General features: G+C 39.5%; 1 protein-coding gene across 1 annotated transcript; it reads left to right on the top strand.

Moving 5' to 3' along the window:
* Window positions 1-2,270: 2,270 nt before the first annotated feature.
* Window positions 2,271-21,005, top strand: LOC306865674 (zinc finger protein 281-like; the record flags this gene model as incomplete). Its single annotated transcript, XM_079410418.1, has 7 exons — window positions 2,271-2,403; window positions 6,131-6,667; window positions 16,112-16,213; window positions 16,344-16,467; window positions 18,936-19,019; window positions 19,169-19,287; window positions 19,362-21,005. The coding sequence occupies exons 2-7, from the start codon at window positions 6,221-6,223 to the stop codon at window positions 21,003-21,005; spliced, it is 2,520 nt and encodes an 839-aa protein (XP_079266544.1). The 5' UTR covers window positions 2,271-2,403; window positions 6,131-6,220.
* Window positions 21,006-21,430: the final 425 nt, after the last annotated feature.

Below are 21,430 nucleotides of genomic sequence, written 5' to 3'. Positions count from 1 at the left end.
GATTTGGAAATGAAAAAAAAAATGAATGAGAAAGGCAGAGATGGAAATAGTGAGTGTATTAATACACGCTAGCTCTTGAATAATGAATGAGCTCTAAGAATTGATGACATCTACTTAATATCACATGAACTGTCAAGTTTTCTTAAATACCAGTCATGAGCCGTATGTTCAAAATTAAACAGCTACAATAATAGCAACAACAGTGGAAACATTTGGCAAACATAAAGCAAGCTGTTATTTGTATTCCATTTCTTCTGCATATCTGATAACTGAAGGCTATGTAATGAATTAGATTAATAAAAAATAATAATAATGTGTACCTAATCTTTGTAAAATAATTGTAAACACATCTGACAACCTTTAGCAGTAACTTTATCATAGTAGCCTCTGATTAAATATGTAATAATTGCATATTTCATTTTATTTTTAATTCTGTTGCATACACGTTAATGTAAAAGAGAATAATAAGTCTCTGATAAGATTAGTCTGGAGCTTAAAGGTCTTTCTATAATTAGTTTGTTGTGGTTGGTTATGAATAGCATTATTGTATAATGTCTGATCCTAGACATAATAATGTTTCAAATGAATTATACAGTGACGTATGAAATACATATGAACACACAGGTCACTTTATGATAGGACATGTCAGACTATAACATTTGAAAAGAAAGTTCAATGCATATTTAACCAGTCCAGAGATGGGAGCGATTTCACAGACGCCGGTATTGAGAAATATACAAACACCTCTCCTCGCACACATCATATTCACAGAATAAGAAGAAAAAAAATCCTACACTTTCAGATTGAAAGAATTTATTATCCCTATATTGAAACTGCAACAAACGCAGTCATGCCACATACATTTGTCAGGCATTTAAAAAGCAAATTATAAAATAAAGAAACACAAATATTGGCTGCAATAGTTTGCCATTTTGTGGAAAGTGCAAGAAGATAATGAAAAAATCGTCTTAGACTTAAAAATAAAGTTTTTTTTATTGACAATGATGGTTCCACTAAGAACCTTTAATGCACAAAAGTTTCTTTATAATGTCAAAAGGTTCTTTTGAGTATTATAATATTCTAAGAATTTATTAAAGAACTGTTTACTGTCATTCTAAAAACACAAAGTGGTTATTTTTTTCCTAAGTGTAAAGACTATTGTAATAATATAACATTTAAAACCTTTATTTTTAAAAGTATCAGTCTATCCATCATGCCCATTATTTATCTCAGTCTGGACTAAATGGGTCATAAAACAGACAATTATTGTAGGATATACAACTGAACCAACTATTTAAGAAGGTGGTGATTTTGTACACATTTGTATGGTGATTTATATGGAAATGTACAATTTTTAGGAAAGTAAGCATTACTCCTACCCCATCCTAACTGTCAGTTCACCAAAACATAAATTAGTCACAGTCATTAATGGACTAATTTGAATGGATCTGTAAAATCTCATATGTGTTTTATTTACATACAATCTGTTGACAGTTAGATTTAGGGTTGGACCTTCATGCCTGGGCCTATTGTTTGAGGTTATATGATTCCTTTTTAATTTATACAAAATTGCGACCTCAAATTATTATTATTATTTTTGTGTGTATGAGATTGAGTTGATTGTTCTCGTATTGTCAGCTTTTTGGGTAATGTTTTTCACCAACCAATGCCTCTGTTCTCCAAAACACATCATTTTTAGCTTATTTTGTTTTGTATGGATTTATTTTATTAATTAGTCTCTTTCTTTGTTGCTCTCCGGATCTTTTCTTAGGGTCACCGTTTCTGCTTGCAATTAGGAAAGTCTAGTTAATTAATAGGCTATTTGAGGATTTTTTCTTTCTTTCTTTAGCCTAATGAATTGTGCCACAGCCACCCTATTAATTTGAGAGCCATATTACACGGTAGGATGTGCTGTGTCCTAATTTTGGGAGACCCAAAGGGATACCACCATATTTCTGAGAGACAAACACAGTCTGAGAGAATAAGATGGGGAATAGAAACTTCAACAGATTTTCAAAGAGAAAAATATGAAAAGCAGTCTATGTAGACGTCTTCTTCTATGAATAAAAAAAAGAAAAGAAAAAAATAGTGGATGTTGTGAGCGTTGATACAATCTATAATGCAAAAGTGAATGAGTTGAAAATCTTCCCAATAGCACCCACTAGGTCTAGTGTGTATTCCTCTGTGCGATAGTTCACTATCGGACGCTGCTCCAATGCCCTGGATCACAGCGTCAGTCTGTCTCCTCGCAGGACCCGTCGGCGCTACCCACAGTTCCCCGCGCTCAGACAAGATGGAGGAACGCAGCAGCTGCGGGAGAACAATGTTTGGACTCTGAACGTTAAAAGAAACGATCGAGGGGGAAAAATACACACACAGAGAGCCAACGGTGGACATGCACTGGTAAGCGAAATCCTGAGATCAGCTTTGCGTGAAGTTTGAAGCGCCGGAGAGGCGCACGCAAGCGGGGCAGACAACAAAGCGCAGCGCAGTGTAGCATGTAACGTTAGCCGCGTAGCTTGACGCGGGGCATCAATTGTTCGTTGGAGTTGCATGGGGCTGTTTATTATGGGTAAGCGCTGTCGCTCTCGCAGCAATGCCATTGTGCATATTCTATATGCCTTCATTTCTTGTTGTGAACTTGTGGTGTAAAACAAAAGCACATTTTGACTTTGCAAAGTGATTTTTAGTTAATTATTGTATTTGTGATTATATGAGTGCACGTTCCATGCTCTACACTTCGCAAGTGTAACTGTTAATTTATTTATTAAGCGTCGCTTAGCCGGTTAGCTAGCGCGTTAGCAGCGAGGCCCTTTGTGAGTCGGCATGAAGTTATTAATATGGATCCCACCATAACGGTCCTGCCTTACTAACAAAAACTTAAATCTCCCACGTCCACAGTATATAGACTTCAGGGTCCCGTGCCACGAAGTCGTGTTGTTTTTCTGGCCAATATGGTCACTGCGTCCCGAGTTGGGACTCTCTTTGATTTGAGCGTGTGAAATAAATGATTTATGTCTTTGATTGATGAGCTAGCTCCGTTGGCTAACGTATGCACGAGCTATTTACATACCATCTGCGTCGCGTGCCGTCTGCGCGCACTCTCAACACAAAGAGGCGCGAGCTGTGTGCTGTTAAACGAGATAAAAGACGCCTCTACTGGGACAAAGTGTTCCTTTATTTCACATTTCTTTATTCCACGATATGTTTGAACCCACTCTATATTAAGTGTCTTTTATTGCTATGGACTAACATTTAAATCAATCGTTTGATGCAGGGCACTTATTGCGTACACATGTTCTAGGCTGCATTTATACAAAAATACCTGGATGTAATTACATCTTTAATTTCTGTGTTTACATTGTTAATCCTAAACCCACTCTTAACCTAATCATACTGTGAATCCTGCCACTAACATTACCCATATTCCACCTCAAATTTTTTGATATAAGTGTTGGACCACAAGAAAAATAGACATATTTTGAATCTTATAATTAAATGTTGGACATGAACTCTCCATGTCCTGAATGGGCTCATATTGATTCTTGAAGTTAGACTTCATCTTTTCCTTGACTGTGGATGGTGTGTTTCTGACTAATGTTAGAGCATCTGGTTCAGATCCAATCCAGCAGCCTTTCAAGAGGAAATGAATTAGTATGAATCATCGGATGGCGCAGGAATCTAAAGAAGAGCAATTGGTCATTGACTTCCCGGAAACATAATGTACCCTCAGCAAATGTGCTTGCACACACATTGAGTGAGACGTGGAAACCAATCTATAGTGCTCGTCATAATTTACATTTCTGCAAAATACCAGTTCTCGTTTACAATTGTAAAACCACTGTATTTTATTAATGGGATTTATGATTGGAGGATTTTTTTTTTTTGTACATTTTTTTCCATTTAATTTTTAAATGACAATGATGAGTAATACATTGCTCCAGTTAAAAGGATAGTTCAACCCAAAATGAAAAGTGTCATCATTTACTCACCCTCATGTCATTCCAAACCTGTATGACTTGCTATCTTTGGTGTAACATGAGAAATGTCTTAGTGTTTTTTGGTTTGCTTGCTCATTCAATATAATGGAAGTCAATGGTAACCAAAACTGTTTGGTTACCACATTCTTAAAAATATCATCTTTATTCTTTGTATCTTTTATTGATCATATTTTACCCAAGTCGTAAGTCAGTTTAATATAATGAGATTTTGATGATATTCCACAAACACATCTTGCTATTACGTTTTATTCAAGGTTGCATGCAAAAACCTATGTTAGGTGCGACCAGTCTAATCCGATCCACAAACAAACTGAGAAGTTTATGCTGTTATGCATGCATATATTAGATCATTCAGAGCAGTTACTGAGTCATCATCTGACTCAGAGTCGTTATTTTCAGTTTTGCAATTAAGTTTTGTGTGCTTAAGGTTCGCCCAAAATTGAATCATTTTCATTACTGGTTGGTTGTAGATTAGGTCATACTGACTGAATTTGTAAATTTGCATTTGCAACAATCTGTTTGTCAATTGTAGAAAACCATATTTAGTCAGAGCAGGATGTCCAGTCTTCAGATCTCAAACTTGATAATACTTGCTTATAAAATAACCACCACAATTGATTGATGTAGGCCTAATAACAAATCTCTCTCTCTCTCACACACACATTGCACTGGACATAAACGTTTAAGAGGAATTTCCCACAGGCCACAATCCACTAACATTCCTAATGCTAGACAGGTTCACAGGGCACAACATCTGTGTTTATAACAGGCTCTTAATCCTTAACGTTCAAAAATAGAGCGTGCGAGCAAACACCAGGCGGTTTGTTTTGTGTGTGATATCTTAAAGTGAATGTCTGTGCATGTGTAAATACAGTTTTTTTTCACCTTGACAATAAGATGAATAGCTATATTTCTATGTAACTGCTGCTATTTAATTTAATTTACAAAAAATTCAAACTTGTGCAAAATGCAAAAACATACGTAATCAATGGTCAATCTTAAAAATTTGGGCAAAATGAGTTAGAGATGTCTTGTGCATGTGTGGATCTGATATTTTAGTCGCGTCTGTATAGATGTTTTCGTGTCATGAAACTAGGTGATGATGACTCGTATTAAAAAAAAACATTTTATTTCTGCAGGACATTAAATGAAAGTGAATGTCTAATGTTGATCTGTTTGTGTCACTCTTATCGTAATTACTCCTAATCTTTATGAGTACTTAACATTACTTCTCATTAGAAGTCATAAGTGAATTCTTTCCTGTAGGAGGTTGTTTTATGTTAAAAGGAGGAAATAGCAAGCACAATACACTGAAGAGAGGTTGACATGACCCACAAACCTCTGTGATTAATCCAGTTAAGCACTTAATTAGTTGGATCAAAAGAGCATGCGGCTACTGTTTCCAAGTTTGTTTTTAAAGATCTGCACATCACTTGCTTGAATTATGATTTCCTTGAATTTAGCAAGCATCGTGAAGTTTTCATAGTTTTGTTACAAACATTAGTCACAGTGACCTGTTTTGAAGAGTCTCAAAGACCCGAAATGAAAACTTTCCAAATTACAAATGTACTCAGAAGGATGTAATAGGCAGTCAGAGTCTTAGCACTAACATGACTGACATGGTTGTCCACGGCACATTCACACTCTTGCAGCTTTTGAAACTTAATTTTCAGCTTTTAAAACTTTTCTATTTTTGTGCCAAGATTTCATTGCTTCTTAGCAATATAGCTTTAAAATAATAAGGAAGTAAAATAAGGGCGGCATTGAACTGAATTTGAACATTGATAAGAAGAAATGTTTCTTATTCTTATTGAATTATTATCTGACACTGAAGACTGCCATCATAGTAATAAATTACATTTTAAAATATACAACAGTTCATTTAAATTGTGGTAATATTTCACAATATTAAAAAGAAATACATCTTTAGTGAGTGTATTGAACTGTATTATGTATTATTGTATATTATATTTTGCGAATTAAAAAAAAGACATTATTTTCTTTTATTACTCAGTATATTACATATTAAAAATAATTGTGTTGCTACTTGGGTAATCAGGCAGAGTTGTGATCACTTCATGTATGTAAAGAATGTCTCATCATTATTTGATCTCTTTTTATGTCTTTAGGATGAGTGAGGTGGCCTTGCATTGAAGCAGTCACCCCCTGTTCCAGCATCAGCGTCAGTGTGATAACACTTTGAGCCTTGCCCCTTCAACATGAGCCTGATCCAGGACAAATTTGGCAATGAGTTCCTCCGCTCTAATGGTGGCATGGAGCCAGGCTTTGGTCCGGGCATGCTCATGTTCAGTCACCTGCCCCCTGTCACTAGCTTCACCCGGCTGGCCAGTCAAACAGTTATGGCTGACCTACAGCCCCATGAGATGATCTTGAAGAAGGAGAGGGACTCGCCGGACTGTGGAGGAGGAGGGCTGAGTGCTGGAGGCATGGGTGGAGGAGGTGGCATAGGAGGGATGATGGGAAGCATGGGAGATTACGTTCATACCATGGGCATTAAACAGGAGAAGGTCTCTGAACATGATTACAGGCTGCCTCTCTACCCGGGAGGTGGAGCTGGAACTGGAGTACGAAGTGGAGGAGAGTTGCTGGAGGTCTCGCTGGGCAACCATCAGAACCTGGTGGTGCACGACCTCAGTCTGGGAAACGTAAGTGTGCCCATGTATGTCTGTAAAAAAACCTAGGAATTTCTCACTTGTGCTTTTATTAAAATGTAAAGAACCCTCATTCTATATTTGACCAAACGTCCCTAATTTCAATATCACTACACTCTGAAAGTTAAAGATTCTTTAATATCCATGGAAACTTTCCGTTCCACAAAAGGTTCTTTATAGTGGAAAACTGTTCTTCACACTAAGCAAAGAAATGGTTCTTTGAAGAACTGTTCACTAAAAGGTTGTTTTTTCTATGGCATTGCTGTAAAAAAAAAATCCCCTTTTTGAACCTTATTTTTACGTGTAGTTATTCTATTAAAGGAAAAGACGTGTCACAAGGAAAACATTTTGGAATTTTAGTGGAATATGTATATGTATATGGCTATATATAAGATATATATATATATATATATCTTTTTTAATAAACAGTGCTGTTTATAGTTTGTCTTTTGTTTTTCTGTTCTTGCCATTTGCATAGCCTTTGCTGCTAAACTAAAGAAAGTGTTAAATGAAAGAGTTTCAGAGATTGTTGTATAGTCTCAGATATTTAATAAGGTATCATAGTGTTTTCCCACTAACAGCACACGTTATGATTTAAATATAGCTAATGGCACTTCAGCCTCAGCCCTGCGCAAGGGTCCTATAAAAATTAATTCACTCACTCACTGTGGGTGTCCTGCATCCAGTAATGTAATGGTCATATTTATTGAATTTTGGAGTGCATAGGTGTTTTTTTTCTTCTTCTTTTTCTTTTTGTCATATATTATTATGGTAGTTTTCTTTTGATTATCTAAATTTCCAAATTCCCTAGACTCTTGAGTTAAGCCATACTTGTGTCTAAGGTCCGTGGAAGTCTGTATCCCAAGCTGAGCTGAATGCAGACTCCACAATAATACTGTAGGGCAGAAATTGTCTCATTTCTGTGCATGAGTGAGAGAGGTTTGGCTTGGTCAAATGCAACAGGACTCATGCAATTGTGTGTGCGTAAATGCAAACGGCACCTTTGCTTCTCATACTGTGATAATTAAGTCCTTTCCGAGGTTATAAGGGCAGTGAACCCATTTAATCATTATAAGGGTTTATTGATCATCTTGTGACGATATCATCACAGGAATAAATAGTATGGTATCGATTCAGTTCTTATGGAATTATTATTCTATGATGTCTTTCTTCTTCAGTAAAATGTTCATAGTGAGTACTAAGTATCATTAATTTTCATCGTTTATGTAAAATTAATTAACTTTAAATGCACGCAGCATTAAAGGATAATATATATTTATGTAGTTCCTGTCATTTGATTGGTTACACGGCGAGTCCAGCCTTCTGATATACCTTTATTAGGTGATGACGTCCGTTTGGCAAGATGGCAGTGGCCAAGTGGCAAGCAGTAGCTCACGGAGCTCTTTCTGAAGACTCGCGCGGCGTTTCTGTTGTTTTACCCGCGTTGAAAGTTAAGTCCGTCGGCGATTCATAGCGATCTAATAACTTCTCACTGCCTGGATTATTCATCACTTCATCACATGTTGCTGTGTGTCACGCGGATTGTTGTTTAAACGCTGCAAGGATGCCGTCAAGCAAGGTGTATTCTGACCGGGACGGATGGAGCGGGAGTCGGAAAACTCAATCGTAACGCTCAAAGAGTTACCGAGTCGCGGACTCGAACCGGACTTTCAAGAAAATGAGGTTGTGAGTAATTACAGCAGCGGTGGATACTGTTGACTGGTGACTGACTATTATTATTATTACCCGTTTTCTGTTGGGCCCCTTTTCTATTGAGAGTTCATGCTGCTGGATTATCAGAAACTGAATTGACTGGGTGATCTGTTTGAACTGATCTGTTTCTCTTAGCTGGATTATACGACTTATATTGTGGACACTTCTAATGAACTGATTGCTCTCCTTTTCTGTGTTCTAATTGTGGTTTGATCTTTGGCACTTTGAACCTTGAATATACTGATTTGAAAATTGAAAGGTGATTTGTGTTCAGTTGTTTTCTCTCTATGTTGATGTGTTTTTTGTTTTTTTGAAGGTTTATGAATTTCCTAACTCATATCTATGTGGTATGTGGCTATTTAGATACATAGGCCTTTGTAAGTTTCTTGACTGACTTGACAAGGTTGGTTTGACTAAATGACAGTGACCCTGTCTGGCACCCCAGCAATTAAATGAAAAATTATAATAATTTAGTCAACCAAGACTAGGAAACGTTACATAAAAAATGGCACCCCAGATGGGACCCTTTGGAACTTTCACTTCATTTTTAAAAAAACAAAAACGCAATTGAACTGTTGTAACAGTCCTTTAGAAAATGGCTGACCTTCTAAGTGAGTCATGTCATGAATTGGAGGGAAATGGCAATCAGGCCACTAATAAAGCCTTGAAAGAGGATCTTATGGACTTGATGGCTTCTGATCAAGAGGAGATTCAAACATGTGTACCCAACTCACCAGAATTTCAGGTTTATTCAACTCATGATACCTTGCTGGATATGGATTTAACAGGAAGCTTTGATATTAGACCCCCATTATCTCCAATTTTGCAACCCACATTGGGAGAGACTGGGTTTCGAGACACTCTGACGCTTCAGCAATTGAGTGAAATGAACCATTCACAATATCAGAATTTGAAGGACACATTTTTAACAGAAATGGGAGAGTTGAAGCAGGTTGTAGACTCTTTCACTGTGAATATGAATGTTGCATTTGAGAAACAACTAACTGAAATGAAACAGCTAATGGGTAATCAGTTTGAATATTTCCGGAAGGAGTTCAATAACTTGTTGCATTGGCGATTAAAAAATCACCATTCAGAGGTATTGAAGGATTTCAATGCTGTTATGGAACCAATGGCCGCTACGTTGGATCTAATTCAAAAAACAACTGATCAATGTACTCATCAAATGAACACCTTTATTGCTGGGCCAAGTACCAATGAAACTTTACAGATAGAATTGCATCAGTGTACGCAACATCTTCAACAATTAACTCTGGATATGGAAGTTTTTAAATCATCGCAGCAGAATTCCATGAAAGCAAATGCTTCCGTGCAAACAATTCTCTCCCCGTCTTCTAATGTTGTAGACCTTCCAGTGGTGAATCCCAGGTTGCAGCGACTTCATTCTACATTACAATATGGATCAGGTGATTCTGAGAGTAATCTGGGCAATGAATTTGCTGCCACTACTGTGGAAGGGAGAGGACGTTTTCTGGGAAAACAGCCCATTAAAATCCAGTTTCCATGCTTTGGTCGTCTAGAAGATTGTGATGATCCTCTGATTTTTCTGGAGAAATGTTATGATTTCATGGCTCTCCATCCACTCTCCGATGAAGAATTAATAGCAACATTTAGGAATGTGCTCCATGGAACTGCTAGAGACTGGTGGGATGTTGCTCGACTTGAAACAACTACTTGGTTGGAGTTTGAATCCAAGTTTCTTGCTGCTTTCTTGTCCGAAGACTATGAGGATGAGTTAGCGGAGAGAGTAAGAACACGTGTACAGCAAGAAGGTGAGAGTATAAGAGATTTTGCTTACATGTATCGAGCTCTCTGTAAACGCTGGAAGCCACAAATTGCTGAGGATGAAGTCATAAAGTTAATTTTGAAGAACATTAATCCTCAGCTGGCCAGTCAACTTCGCAGTAACGGGGTTACTACTGTAGATGGTTTAGTCCGTCTGGGGCAACAACTGGAAAAGGACAAGGAAAACCAGCTACAATATGAACAACGGAAAAAACCTTGGAAATCTAGAGCAAGTAATCCTGCTTCTGCTCAACTGAGTCCCCCGTTGGTAGTTCCAGCACTAGATGTTTCTAAAAATCCCTTCTGTTGGCGGTGTAAAGGCTCTCATTCTCCAGCTTCATGTTCCCAGATTGGTTCTGGTAAAAATAAAAATTATAAAGGACAGCAAAGTTCAAATTCTGTTAAAAGTAACTCTGGAAATCATCCTACTGTCAGCACTGTCAGTCATAGGGAGTCTGTGTACTCACCTACTCATCCCTTCTCATCATCTCTCCCTCAACAGTTGATTGTACCTGTAGGTATTGATTTGTGGAAAGGTCATGCTTTGGTCGATACTGGATCTTCATATACCTTATTAAATGAGAAATTGTGGTTAACTATGGGGTATCACATTCACCAACTCAAACCCTGGACAGAGGGTCCTATTTATTTGGCTGATGGAGGAGCCAGACAGCCATTAGGATGGGGCGAAGTTCAATTTGTAGTACAAACATTAACTGTAACTTTACCTGTGGTTATTCTGGCCTCTCAGATGCTGGCCTTTCCTGTTGTACTGGGTTTGGATTTTCTTTTCTTTAGTGGTCTGCAAATGGATATAAGGAATAATGTCTACTGGTTTCAGTCTGATCAGAAATATTCTTTTTTGAAGAATGTTTTTGTTCATGATTGGCATAATTCCTTTCCTCTAGCTCTTTTTTCTGCTCTTCCCCCTGCTATTATAAAGGAAGAATCAGATCTTTTGCATGTGGCATGTCAAAACACCTGGCTTGATGAAAGAGGAAAGGAACGTTTTTTAAGACAACTTCAGCAGAATTCAGATGTCTGCACAGATGTCCTTGGAAAGACAAGTGTCTTAACCCACCAGGTTTATGTTACACAAGATATACCCATAAAACAAAAACCATATCGTGTTTCTCCAACCAAACAGAAGGTTATAAAGCAGCTCATCGATGAGATGATAGATGCTGATGTTATTGAGTCTTCTTCTTCAGCTTGGGCCTCTCCTGTGGTCCTGATTCCCAAGAAAACTGGTGGTTATCGTTTCTGTGTGGATTATCGAAAGTTAAATTCAGTGTGTCAGTCAGATGCTTATCCATTACCAACTATCCAAGAAATTCTGGAGTCTTTAAATGGTGCTGTTGTGTTTTCCACTCTGGACCTCAACAGTGGATACTGGCAGGTTCAGATGGAGAAGGATAGTCAAGATAAAACTGCCTTCATTTGCAAGCAAGGGCTATTTCATTTTAAGGTCATGGCTTTTGGCCTTAAAAATGCACCAGCAACCTTTCAAAGGTTGATGGAGAAAGTCCTAGGAGAGTTGCAAAGGAAAAATTGTTTTGTTTACTTGGACGATATAATAATTTATTCTCCATCAGTGGAACAGCACTTTATGGACATCCAGGCTGTTATGGATAAATTGAAAGAGGCCCATCTGACCGTTAACATGAAGAAAACGCACTTCTTTCGGACATCTCTGAAGTTTCTTGGTCACACAGTGTCTGCTGAAGGAATCCAGGCAGATCCTGAAAAAACAAGAGCTGTTCAAGAATTTCCTGTGCCAAAGAACATCAAAGAAGTCCAGCGATTTTTAGGCATGGCCGGTTGGTATCACCGGTTTGTACCTCATTTTTCTCAGGTGGCAGAACCTTTGAATGCCTTAAAAAGGAAAGGTGCTAAATTCCTATGGACTTCTCAATGTCAAGCTTCCTTCAACACCCTTAAACAGCTTTTGGTGTCGTCACCTGTGCTTGGCCATCCTAATTGGAATTTGCCTTTTGTTGTTTATACCGATGCAAGCGAGGTAGGCTTGGGAGCAGTCCTGGTTCAGCAAACTGGGCTGGGTACAGAAGAAGTCCTTGCATATGCCAGTCGAACCTTGAATCAGGCAGAAAGAAATTATACCACCACGGAGCAGGAATGTTTGGCTGTTGTATGGGCTCTTGAGAAATGGAGGTACTATCTGGAAGGAAAGTTTTTTATTGTTGTTACTGATCACTCTTCCTTGATGTGGATCTTCAAAACTCAGAAGCCTAACACTCGTTTAATCCGGTGGGCACTTCGACTCCAAGAATTCAGTTTCACAGTGGAGTATCGGAAGGGGAAGTACAATACAGTCCCTGATGCTCTGTCTAGAGCTCCTTTGGACATTGAGGAGTCAGGAGTACTAACTTGTTCCACGGTTTTGTCCCTGAAGTCCAAATCGGAGAAAACCGAGCACCTGCCCCTGCCTATTACAGATTATGACATCTGGAAAGGACAACAGACAGACTCAGACATTCAACATTTGTATGAACAAATAGTGGAGTCCGGGGAAGTCACTGTTAATTCCTCTACAAAATTTACCATACTAGAGGACAAGGTTTACAGAGTTGTCCAATTTTCACACAAAATTGTGTACCAAGTGTATATACCAAAGGCTCTTCGATCTCAACTACTCCAGTCTCTTCATGAAGACCCTCTTGCTGGTCATTTGGGCCAGTTTAAAACCTGCAAGAGACTTCAAGCTTTGGTGTACTGGCCAAATTTAAATCAAAATGTCAAAGAATTTGTGCAGAATTGTCATATTTGCCAGCTTTATAAACCAGAATGCCGTAAACCGCCTGGCTTTCTGCAACAAACCATTGTACAACGGCCATGGGAGTTACTTGGAGTAGATTTAATGGGTCCGTTTCCCAGGAGTTCTTCAGGGAATGTCTTTCTGTTGGTTTTTGTGGACTACTATTCTCGATGGGTGGAACTTTTTAGCTTGCGTAAAGCTACAGCTGAAATTGTCTCGCAGGTTCTTATCAGAGAAATACTCACTCGTTGGGGGGTTCCAGATTACATCTTGTCTGATCGAGGACCTCAGTTTGTATCTTCTGTGTTTCAGGAACTTTGTACATCATGGAACATCGGGCACAAAATGACAACTGCATACCACCCACAGACAAATCGCACTGAAAGAATAAATCGTACACTTAAAACCATGGTGGCCTCATACGTCAGTGATAATCATAAACATTGGGACAAGTTTCTTCCAGAGTTTAGGTTTGCTCTTAATTCTGCTGTCCATGAATCCACAGGAGTAACTCCAGCTGAGTTAAATTTCAACCGCTCCCTTAGAGGTCCTATGGATGTGTTACTGCAACCACGTGATATTTGTCCTGATGATTCCTGTTATGACAAAGTGACAGAATTACATCACATGAAGGAGTATGTGGAGAAAAGATTACATACAGCTCGTCAACGTCAAAAACGGAATTATGACAAGAATCGGAGAGAAATTGTGTTTAAGGAAAAGGATAGAGTTTGGATGCGTGCTCACCCTTATTCCAAAGCAGAGAAGTTTTTTTCTGCGAAACTTGCTCCAAAATGGCAAGGACCTTACAGGATAGTCCAGAAGCTGGGACCTCTGAACTATGAAATTGTCCTGGAGGACTCAGGAGAGGATTTAAGGGTAGTCCATGTCTCCAAGCTTAGACCCTGTTTCCCTTCTGCACAGGAACTTGAGTTGTTACAAAAACGTCGATTACAAGAACTCTTTAAAGAAGATAGTGATGAGGAAGAGTTCCTTGGATTTACTGAGAAAGAGATTTTGGGCCACTGATTTAACGCCTTTGCCTAAGGGTCGGCTTTTCTTAAGGAGAGGGGAGTGTGACGATATCATCACAGGAATAAATAGTATGGTATCGATTCAGTTCTTATGGAATTATTATTCTATGATGTCTTTCTTCTTCAGTAAAATGTTCATAGTGAGTACTAAGTATCATTAATTTTCATCGTTTATGTAAAATTAATTAACTTTAAATGCACGCAGCATTAAAGGATAATATATATTTATGTAGTTCCTGTCATTTGATTGGTTACACGGCGAGTCCAGCCTTCTGATATACCTTTATTAGGTGATGACGTCCGTTTGGCAAGATGGCAGTGGCCAAGTGGCAAGCAGTAGCTCACGGAGCTCTTTCTGAAGACTCGCGCGGCGTTTCTGTTGTTTTACCCGCGTTGAAAGTTAAGTCCGTCGGCGATTCATAGCGATCTAATAACTTCTCACTGCCTGGATTATTCATCACTTCATCACATGTTGCTGTGTGTCACGCGGATTGTTGTTTAAACGCTGCAAGGATGCCGTCAAGCAAGGTGTATTCTGACCGGGACGGATGGAGCGGGAGTCGGAAAACTCAATCGTAACGCTCAAAGAGTTACCGAGTCGCGGACTCGAACCGGACTTTCAAGAAAATGAGGTTGTGAGTAATTACAGCAGCGGTGGATACTGTTGACTGGTGACTGACTATTATTATTATTACCCGTTTTCTGTTGGGCCCCTTTTCTATTGAGAGTTCATGCTGCTGGATTATCAGAAACTGAATTGACTGGGTGATCTGTTTGAACTGATCTGTTTCTCTTAGCTGGATTATACGACTTATATTGTGGACACTTCTAATGAACTGATTGCTCTCCTTTTCTGTGTTCTAATTGTGGTTTGATCTTTGGCACTTTGAACCTTGAATATACTGATTTGAAAATTGAAAGGTGATTTGTGTTCAGTTGTTTTCTCTCTATGTTGATGTGTTTTTTGTTTTTTTGAAGGTTTATGAATTTCCTAACTCATATCTATGTGGTATGTGGCTATTTAGATACATAGGCCTTTGTAAGTTTCTTGACTGACTTGACAAGGTTGGTTTGACTAAATGACAGTGACCCTGTCTGGCACCCCAGCAATTAAATGAAAAATTATAATAATTTAGTCAACCAAGACTAGGAAACGTTACAATCTCATCCGCACCGATGACTGAAAGGAAATCGAGCTGAAGCATTGAGACACTGCATCTGGCTCTGTCTTTGTGCAGTAGCCAAAGGCAGCTGTGATTTACATTAATAAAATGATGACTCATGCTAATTTGATTATTTCTAGCGGCACACCAAGAAATAACACGCAAGATGTCTTTGTTCTGTTTTTTGTTTTCTGGTTGGTTGGATTTAATCTATCCCAGTTGCTCTTCCTCATGCTCTTTTTTTTTTTTTTTTTTTTTTGTTAAAGGAGAGGTCATTTTAAAGATGTCAGACTAGAGCAAAGAGTTAAATTTGTTTTGGCTAGTCTTGGGTGCAATTTAAAATTTCATACCTTTCTCGCTCTAGTTTTCTCTTTTGTCAAATATGCCATAGCCTTCAGAAGAACAATGAGTGTCACATTGACAATTCATATTTTAATCTCCATTCAACATAGGTTTATTGTGTGTGTTTCTCACCGTCCTGTTGTTTTATACTGCCCTAGTGTGAGATGATATTCAGATGTGCAGCTGGTCAATAATCCACATGGTGTTTTTCCATAGATAGATGCAAAAAAGGGAAAGTGTCATTGATTCTCCTGGGATAGATATAGAGGCTCATAAATAACAGATTTACCACCCTGCCTTCTGCCACATACACATTAGCCAATACTTTTAATATTCAAACTAGTCTCTCATCTAGTATGTGCATATAGAGTTGTGTCTAATTTCTGTATCTGCGTTTTTCAATTTAAAATAAATAATAAAATAAAAAAATCCCCCCCAAAAGTCCAAGGCACAGATTGTCTCTCATTCACACAAGTCTAAATATACCATGCATACAAAATGAAAAACAGATTTGTGCTTCACAAAAGTTGTGTGAATGAATGGGATTTTGTGGTCTTTTATTTAGTCTGCTCCCAATCCCATTCTATCTTTGTTATCCTTCCAGCTGTCAGGACGGCTGGTAAAGGAATCCTCAGGGAGGAAAGGTCGAAGGTCAAACGGCGAGGGACAGGAGGGCAAGACACGGAGGAAACGAGGAGAGTCGAAGGTGCAAACAAACACTTAATTGACATAAAACGTATTATTCACCGCTGTGCTTATTGTTAAAATTTACAAAGGATTTCCCTTTATAAAATAATATTAGTGTTGTCTAATGCTGAAAATTGTTTTCCCTGCAGTCAATGATGCTGGATCCAGATGGAGGGAGCTTGTCTCCAAACTCCAAACCGCACATCTGTGAGCACTGCAATGCAGCGTTTCGGAGCTCCTATCATTTACGCAGACATGTGCTTATACACACAGGTCAGCATGCGTGTACACTTACACAAGAGCGTGCATATGTTAGTAGAGATTGGCCTGTGCACACGGTGTCATCACAAAACAGTTTGTTCCAAGGATTAACAGCCGGTATTAAGTAGAGATTAAGGGTACTTGCATTCTAAAATAGCTGGTTTGTCAAGTTCACAAAAGTGCAAAACTATTTTTGTATTTCACAAAGAAAATGTTGCTTACTTGGGTAAACTCTTTGAATTATTTCCTAAAAATTTTAATTGATTTATCATGAAAATAGGTTTGCGAAATATCTCTATATATATGCCTAAAAAAATACATTCCTTGACACAAAAACAGTATTACACATACACAAACACACAAATCTGGTTGGCTGATATTTCATTTTTCCATTTCTTAAATATATACATATATGTATTTATATAATATACACAGTACACACTCATCGTGTAAACACAAACTTTTATTTTGGATGTGATTCATCAATTTGGCAGCTCATATATATATATATATATATATATATATATATATATATATATATATATATATATACATATATACAGGTACATCTAAAAAAATTAGAATATTGTGAAAAAGGTCAATATTTTTGTCTCTCAAAAAATTTGAATATCGTGAAAAAGGTCAATATTTTTGTCACTCTTTTCAGAAAGTAAAGCCCATATATTATATAGATTCATTACACAGAGTGAAATATTTCAAGCCTTTGTTTCTTGAAATTTTTATGATTATAGCTTACAGATAATGAAAACCCAAAATTCTGTGTCAGAAAATTAGAATATTACATAAGATCAATAAAAAAGGATATTTTAAACAGACATTTCAGGCTTCTGAAAAGTATGTTCATCTCTATGCACTCAATACTTGGTTGGGCCTCCTTTTGCATGAATTACTGCATCAATGCGGCGTGGCATAGAGGCAATCAGCCTGTGGCACTGCTCACGTGTAATGGAAGCCCAGGTTGCTTTGATAGCGGCCTTCAGGTCATCTACATTGTTGGGTCTGGTGTCTCTCATCTTCCTCTTGACAATACCCCATAGATTCTCTATGGAGTTCAGGTCAGGCGAGTTTGCTGGCCAATCAAGCACAGTAACACCATGGTCATTGAACCAGCTTTTGGTACCTTTGGCAGTGAAATCAGCATCTCCATAAAGCTTGTCAGCAGAAGGAAGAATGAAGTGCTCTAAAATTTCCTGGTAGATGGCTGCGTTGACTGTAGACTTCAGAAAACACAGTGGACCAACACCAGCAGATGATATGGCAGCCCAAATCATCACTGACTGTGGAAACTTCACACTGGACTTCAAGCAACATGGATTCTGTGCCTCTCCAGTCTTCCTCCAGACTCTGGGACCTTGATTTCCAAATGAAATGCTAAATTTACTTTCATCTGAAAAGAAGACTTTGGAACACTGAGCAATAGTCCAGTTCTTTTTCTCCACAGCCCAGGTAAGAGGCTTCTGACGTTGTCTCTTGGGACCTTGATTTCCAAATGAAATGCTAAATTTACTTTCATCTGAAAAGAAGACTTTGGAACACTGAGCAATAGTCCAGTTCTTTTTCTCCACAGCCCAGGTAAGAGGCTTCTGACGTTGTCTCTGGTTCAGAAGTGGCTTGGTAGCCCTTTCCTGAAGACGTCTGAGCGTGGTGACTCTTGATGCACTGACTCCAGCTTCAGTCCACTCCTTGTGAAGCTCTTCCAAGTGTTTGAATCGGCTTTGCTTGACAGTATTCTCAAGCTTGCGGTCATCCCTGTTGCTTGTGCACCCTTTCCTACCCAAATTCTTCCTTCCAGTCAACTCTGCATTTAATATGCTTTGATACAGCACTCTGTAAACAGCCACACCTTTCAGTAATGACCCTCTGTGACTTACCCTCTTTGTGGAGGGCATCAATGTTCATCTTCTAGATCATTGCCAAGTCAGCAGTCTTCCCCATTATTGTGGTTTTAAAGAACAAGAGATACCCGGAATTTATACTGTAGGGATGGTCATTAACTGAAACTAAAATGGAAATATTCTAATATTTTGAGAGACTGATTTTTGACTTTCATGAGCTGTAAGCTCTAATCATCAAAATTAAAACAAAAAAACTTTTGAAATGTTTTACTTGTAATGAATCTAAAATATATGAAAGTTTCACTTTTTGAAATGTTACAAGAAAAAATGAACTTTTTCACGATATTCAATTTTCTTTAGATGTACCTGTATTTAATTTTCTTTTTTTTTTTTTTTTTTTTTTGTACAAACCAAGGCCCTTGGAGTCAAAAAGGTTGAGAACCACTGTTTTAACAGCAGCCAAATAGGTTTGCTAATTAATACTTTAGATTCAGTTGTAATTGATACAGTTATTTTACTCAGACTTAGGGGTGGTATTGGCCCCATTAAAATCTATCATGTTGTATTGCTGCCTTTGTAGTCACTATAAACACGTCAATGGTTGACACTCCATGTCATTTACAGGTGAGAGGCCTTTCCGCTGCACTCAGTGTAACATGAGCTTCATTCAGAAATACCTCTTACAGAGACACGAGAAGATCCACAGTGGTAAGTTCCTCAAGTTCACACCAACTTCAGCTTTCATTTCCTCATATCTGCAAAATGTCGATCATGCTTCAGTCACTTCTGTTTTTATTATAAAATTTGCAAACCAAATTTTTTTGATCCTCAACTTAATTTTCCTTTTTGCATGTCAGGAGAGAAGCCATTCAGCTGTGACCAGTGCAACATGCGTTTTATTCAGAAGTATCACATGGAAAGACACAAGAGAACTCACAGTGGAGAAAAGCCATATAAGTGTGACACCTGCCAACAGGTGTGTTTCATGCACGACTTTCAACCGGTTTTGTTTAGCAGTACTGTGTTCTCACACTTGTGTTCCTCCTTTAGTATTTTTCCAGAACGGACCGGTTGCTGAAGCACAAGCGGACGTGTGGTGATGCCATTAAAAAGGGTGTGGATGGAGCAGAGCACGAGTTGGGCTCAGCAGGCGACGGAGAACACGGCAGCTACGGAATCTCTCAGGGAAATGCAGCTACACCCAGCCGCAAACGGGGCAAGACAAAAAATGCTGGTGAGGGGTGTGAGCGAAAACGTAAAAAGTCATCCGGGTCTATGGGAGCGACGCATAGTCAGGGGGCGGATGGTTACGGGGTGCATCACTTCGGGGTATCAACAACTTCATCTTCAGCCCAGCCGGGCCCCAGCATGCACGGTGAACATGGCCAGGCTCCCAAGATGGCCTTTAAGAAGGGGAACAGGAAATCCCTGGAGAAGAATACTCACCCCATGGATCAGTCCAAACCTGGAGGCATGGAGTTGCCTGCAGGAGGAGGCTTGGATGGCCTCGGGCTTCTTCCAGGTCCAGGGGCCAAAGTTGGTCCTAGCGGCAGTAACTATGATGATGCCATGCAGTTTCTGAAGAAGAGGCGATACCTCCATGTGCCGAACAATGGGGGCGCTGCTTCTGGAGCTTCAGACTACGACGTTGGCGTCAGTCACCTGCAGTCGCAGCCGACAGTCATCCAGGGTGTCGTTTCTGGGGTCCTAGATGGCGACGCCACACTAGGCCTCCTGGACTCGTCCCCTCTGGGAGATATAAAGCAGGACAAGTCTGGTATCCCAGATGAGGTTCTCCAGAGCTTGTTGGACCACTACGCTCACAAGCCTGATGTGACCTTCGACATCACCGATCCCCATCACGTTGAGCTCCAGCCAGCCGCCACAGATGCTGAAGACCCCCTGGGAACCGATGACGCCCCTTCGAGTCCCAACAGTGGCGACAAATCCGTAATCATGCATGAGTATTCGCGTTTTCTCCTACAGGCATTAGAGAGGACCAGTCACAGCGCAAGCTTCCCATTGGGTTCCAGTCCTGGTTCTGCCGTGACTACCACGGGACCATTTACAGGCCCTAGCCCGCTTTTGTCAGACAAGCATGTGTATACTTCCTCACCTCTCGAGTACACGTTCTCTCAACCTGTCTCGTCTTCGCCCTCCCTTTCGTCTGTGCCAAAGTCCCACTTTGGTCTCCTCGAGGGCTCGTCGCCTCCAACAGGCTTCCACTTGAGCAGCCTGGAGCCGTCTGCACACACGCAGCAGCTCACACCTTCCCAGGAGCTCACCGAACAGCTGGACAAGCAGCACACCTCCCCTCCGCCGCCTCCACACACCCCGAACACCTACCAGATCACACCTCAGCCTCACGACCTGGGTGGTCCGAAGGAACCGCAAGGGCCGAAAAACGGAGCCGCAGCCACCACTGGAGGATTCTCCCTAGCTGCATCCCAGGACCTGGCCATGCTGGACCCAGCCAAGGCTCCCTATCAGATCGAAAACTTTGCCCAGGCTTTCGGGGCGCAGTTTAAAGGGGGCCGAGTGTCCCTGGCCTTCAGCAGTGACTCGGGGGGAGAGGTGACTCACCGCTTACAGACATCAGTCTCCGAATTCTCAGGGTATAGCAATCTCTTGGCTGATGCCAGCGTCCCAGTCAGCAGTGGCTCCAAAACCCCAACAAGCCAAAGCTACAGGTGAATGGGCTCATGTGCCTAGATGCTCAGATGGAGGTTCCCTATTTTTATTTTGTCATGCTGTCTTTGTTGTTGTTGTTGTTATTGTTATTATTAATATTGTTATTATTATTATTTAGTTCTCCTGCTTCAATGACATTGTCATGTTTTTAAGTAATGTTCTCACTGCCATTATGTTCATATGAAATTTCACCCTCCTTTGGCCTGCGATGCATTTTCCATTATTACGTTCTTCTTTTTTTTTTTCAATTTCCTTAACAAATACTCCGTAGACTTTTAGTCCTGCTCTGTTGATCAATAGACGAAAACGCAAGCAAAATTAATTCTGCTTACTTTTTTCCAAAAGTCATTCACGTACATTTTAGCAATTGACTTCACAAGCATGTAAAAATAACTATGAAAAAGCAATGGCAGGGAGTTGCCTAGAAC

This window comes from Barbus barbus (assembly GCF_936440315.1).
Source record: "Barbus barbus genome assembly, chromosome: 4".
Lineage (NCBI taxonomy): Eukaryota > Metazoa > Chordata > Actinopteri > Cypriniformes > Cyprinidae > Barbus > Barbus barbus.
This window is presented reverse-complemented; position numbering and strand designations above follow the sequence as displayed.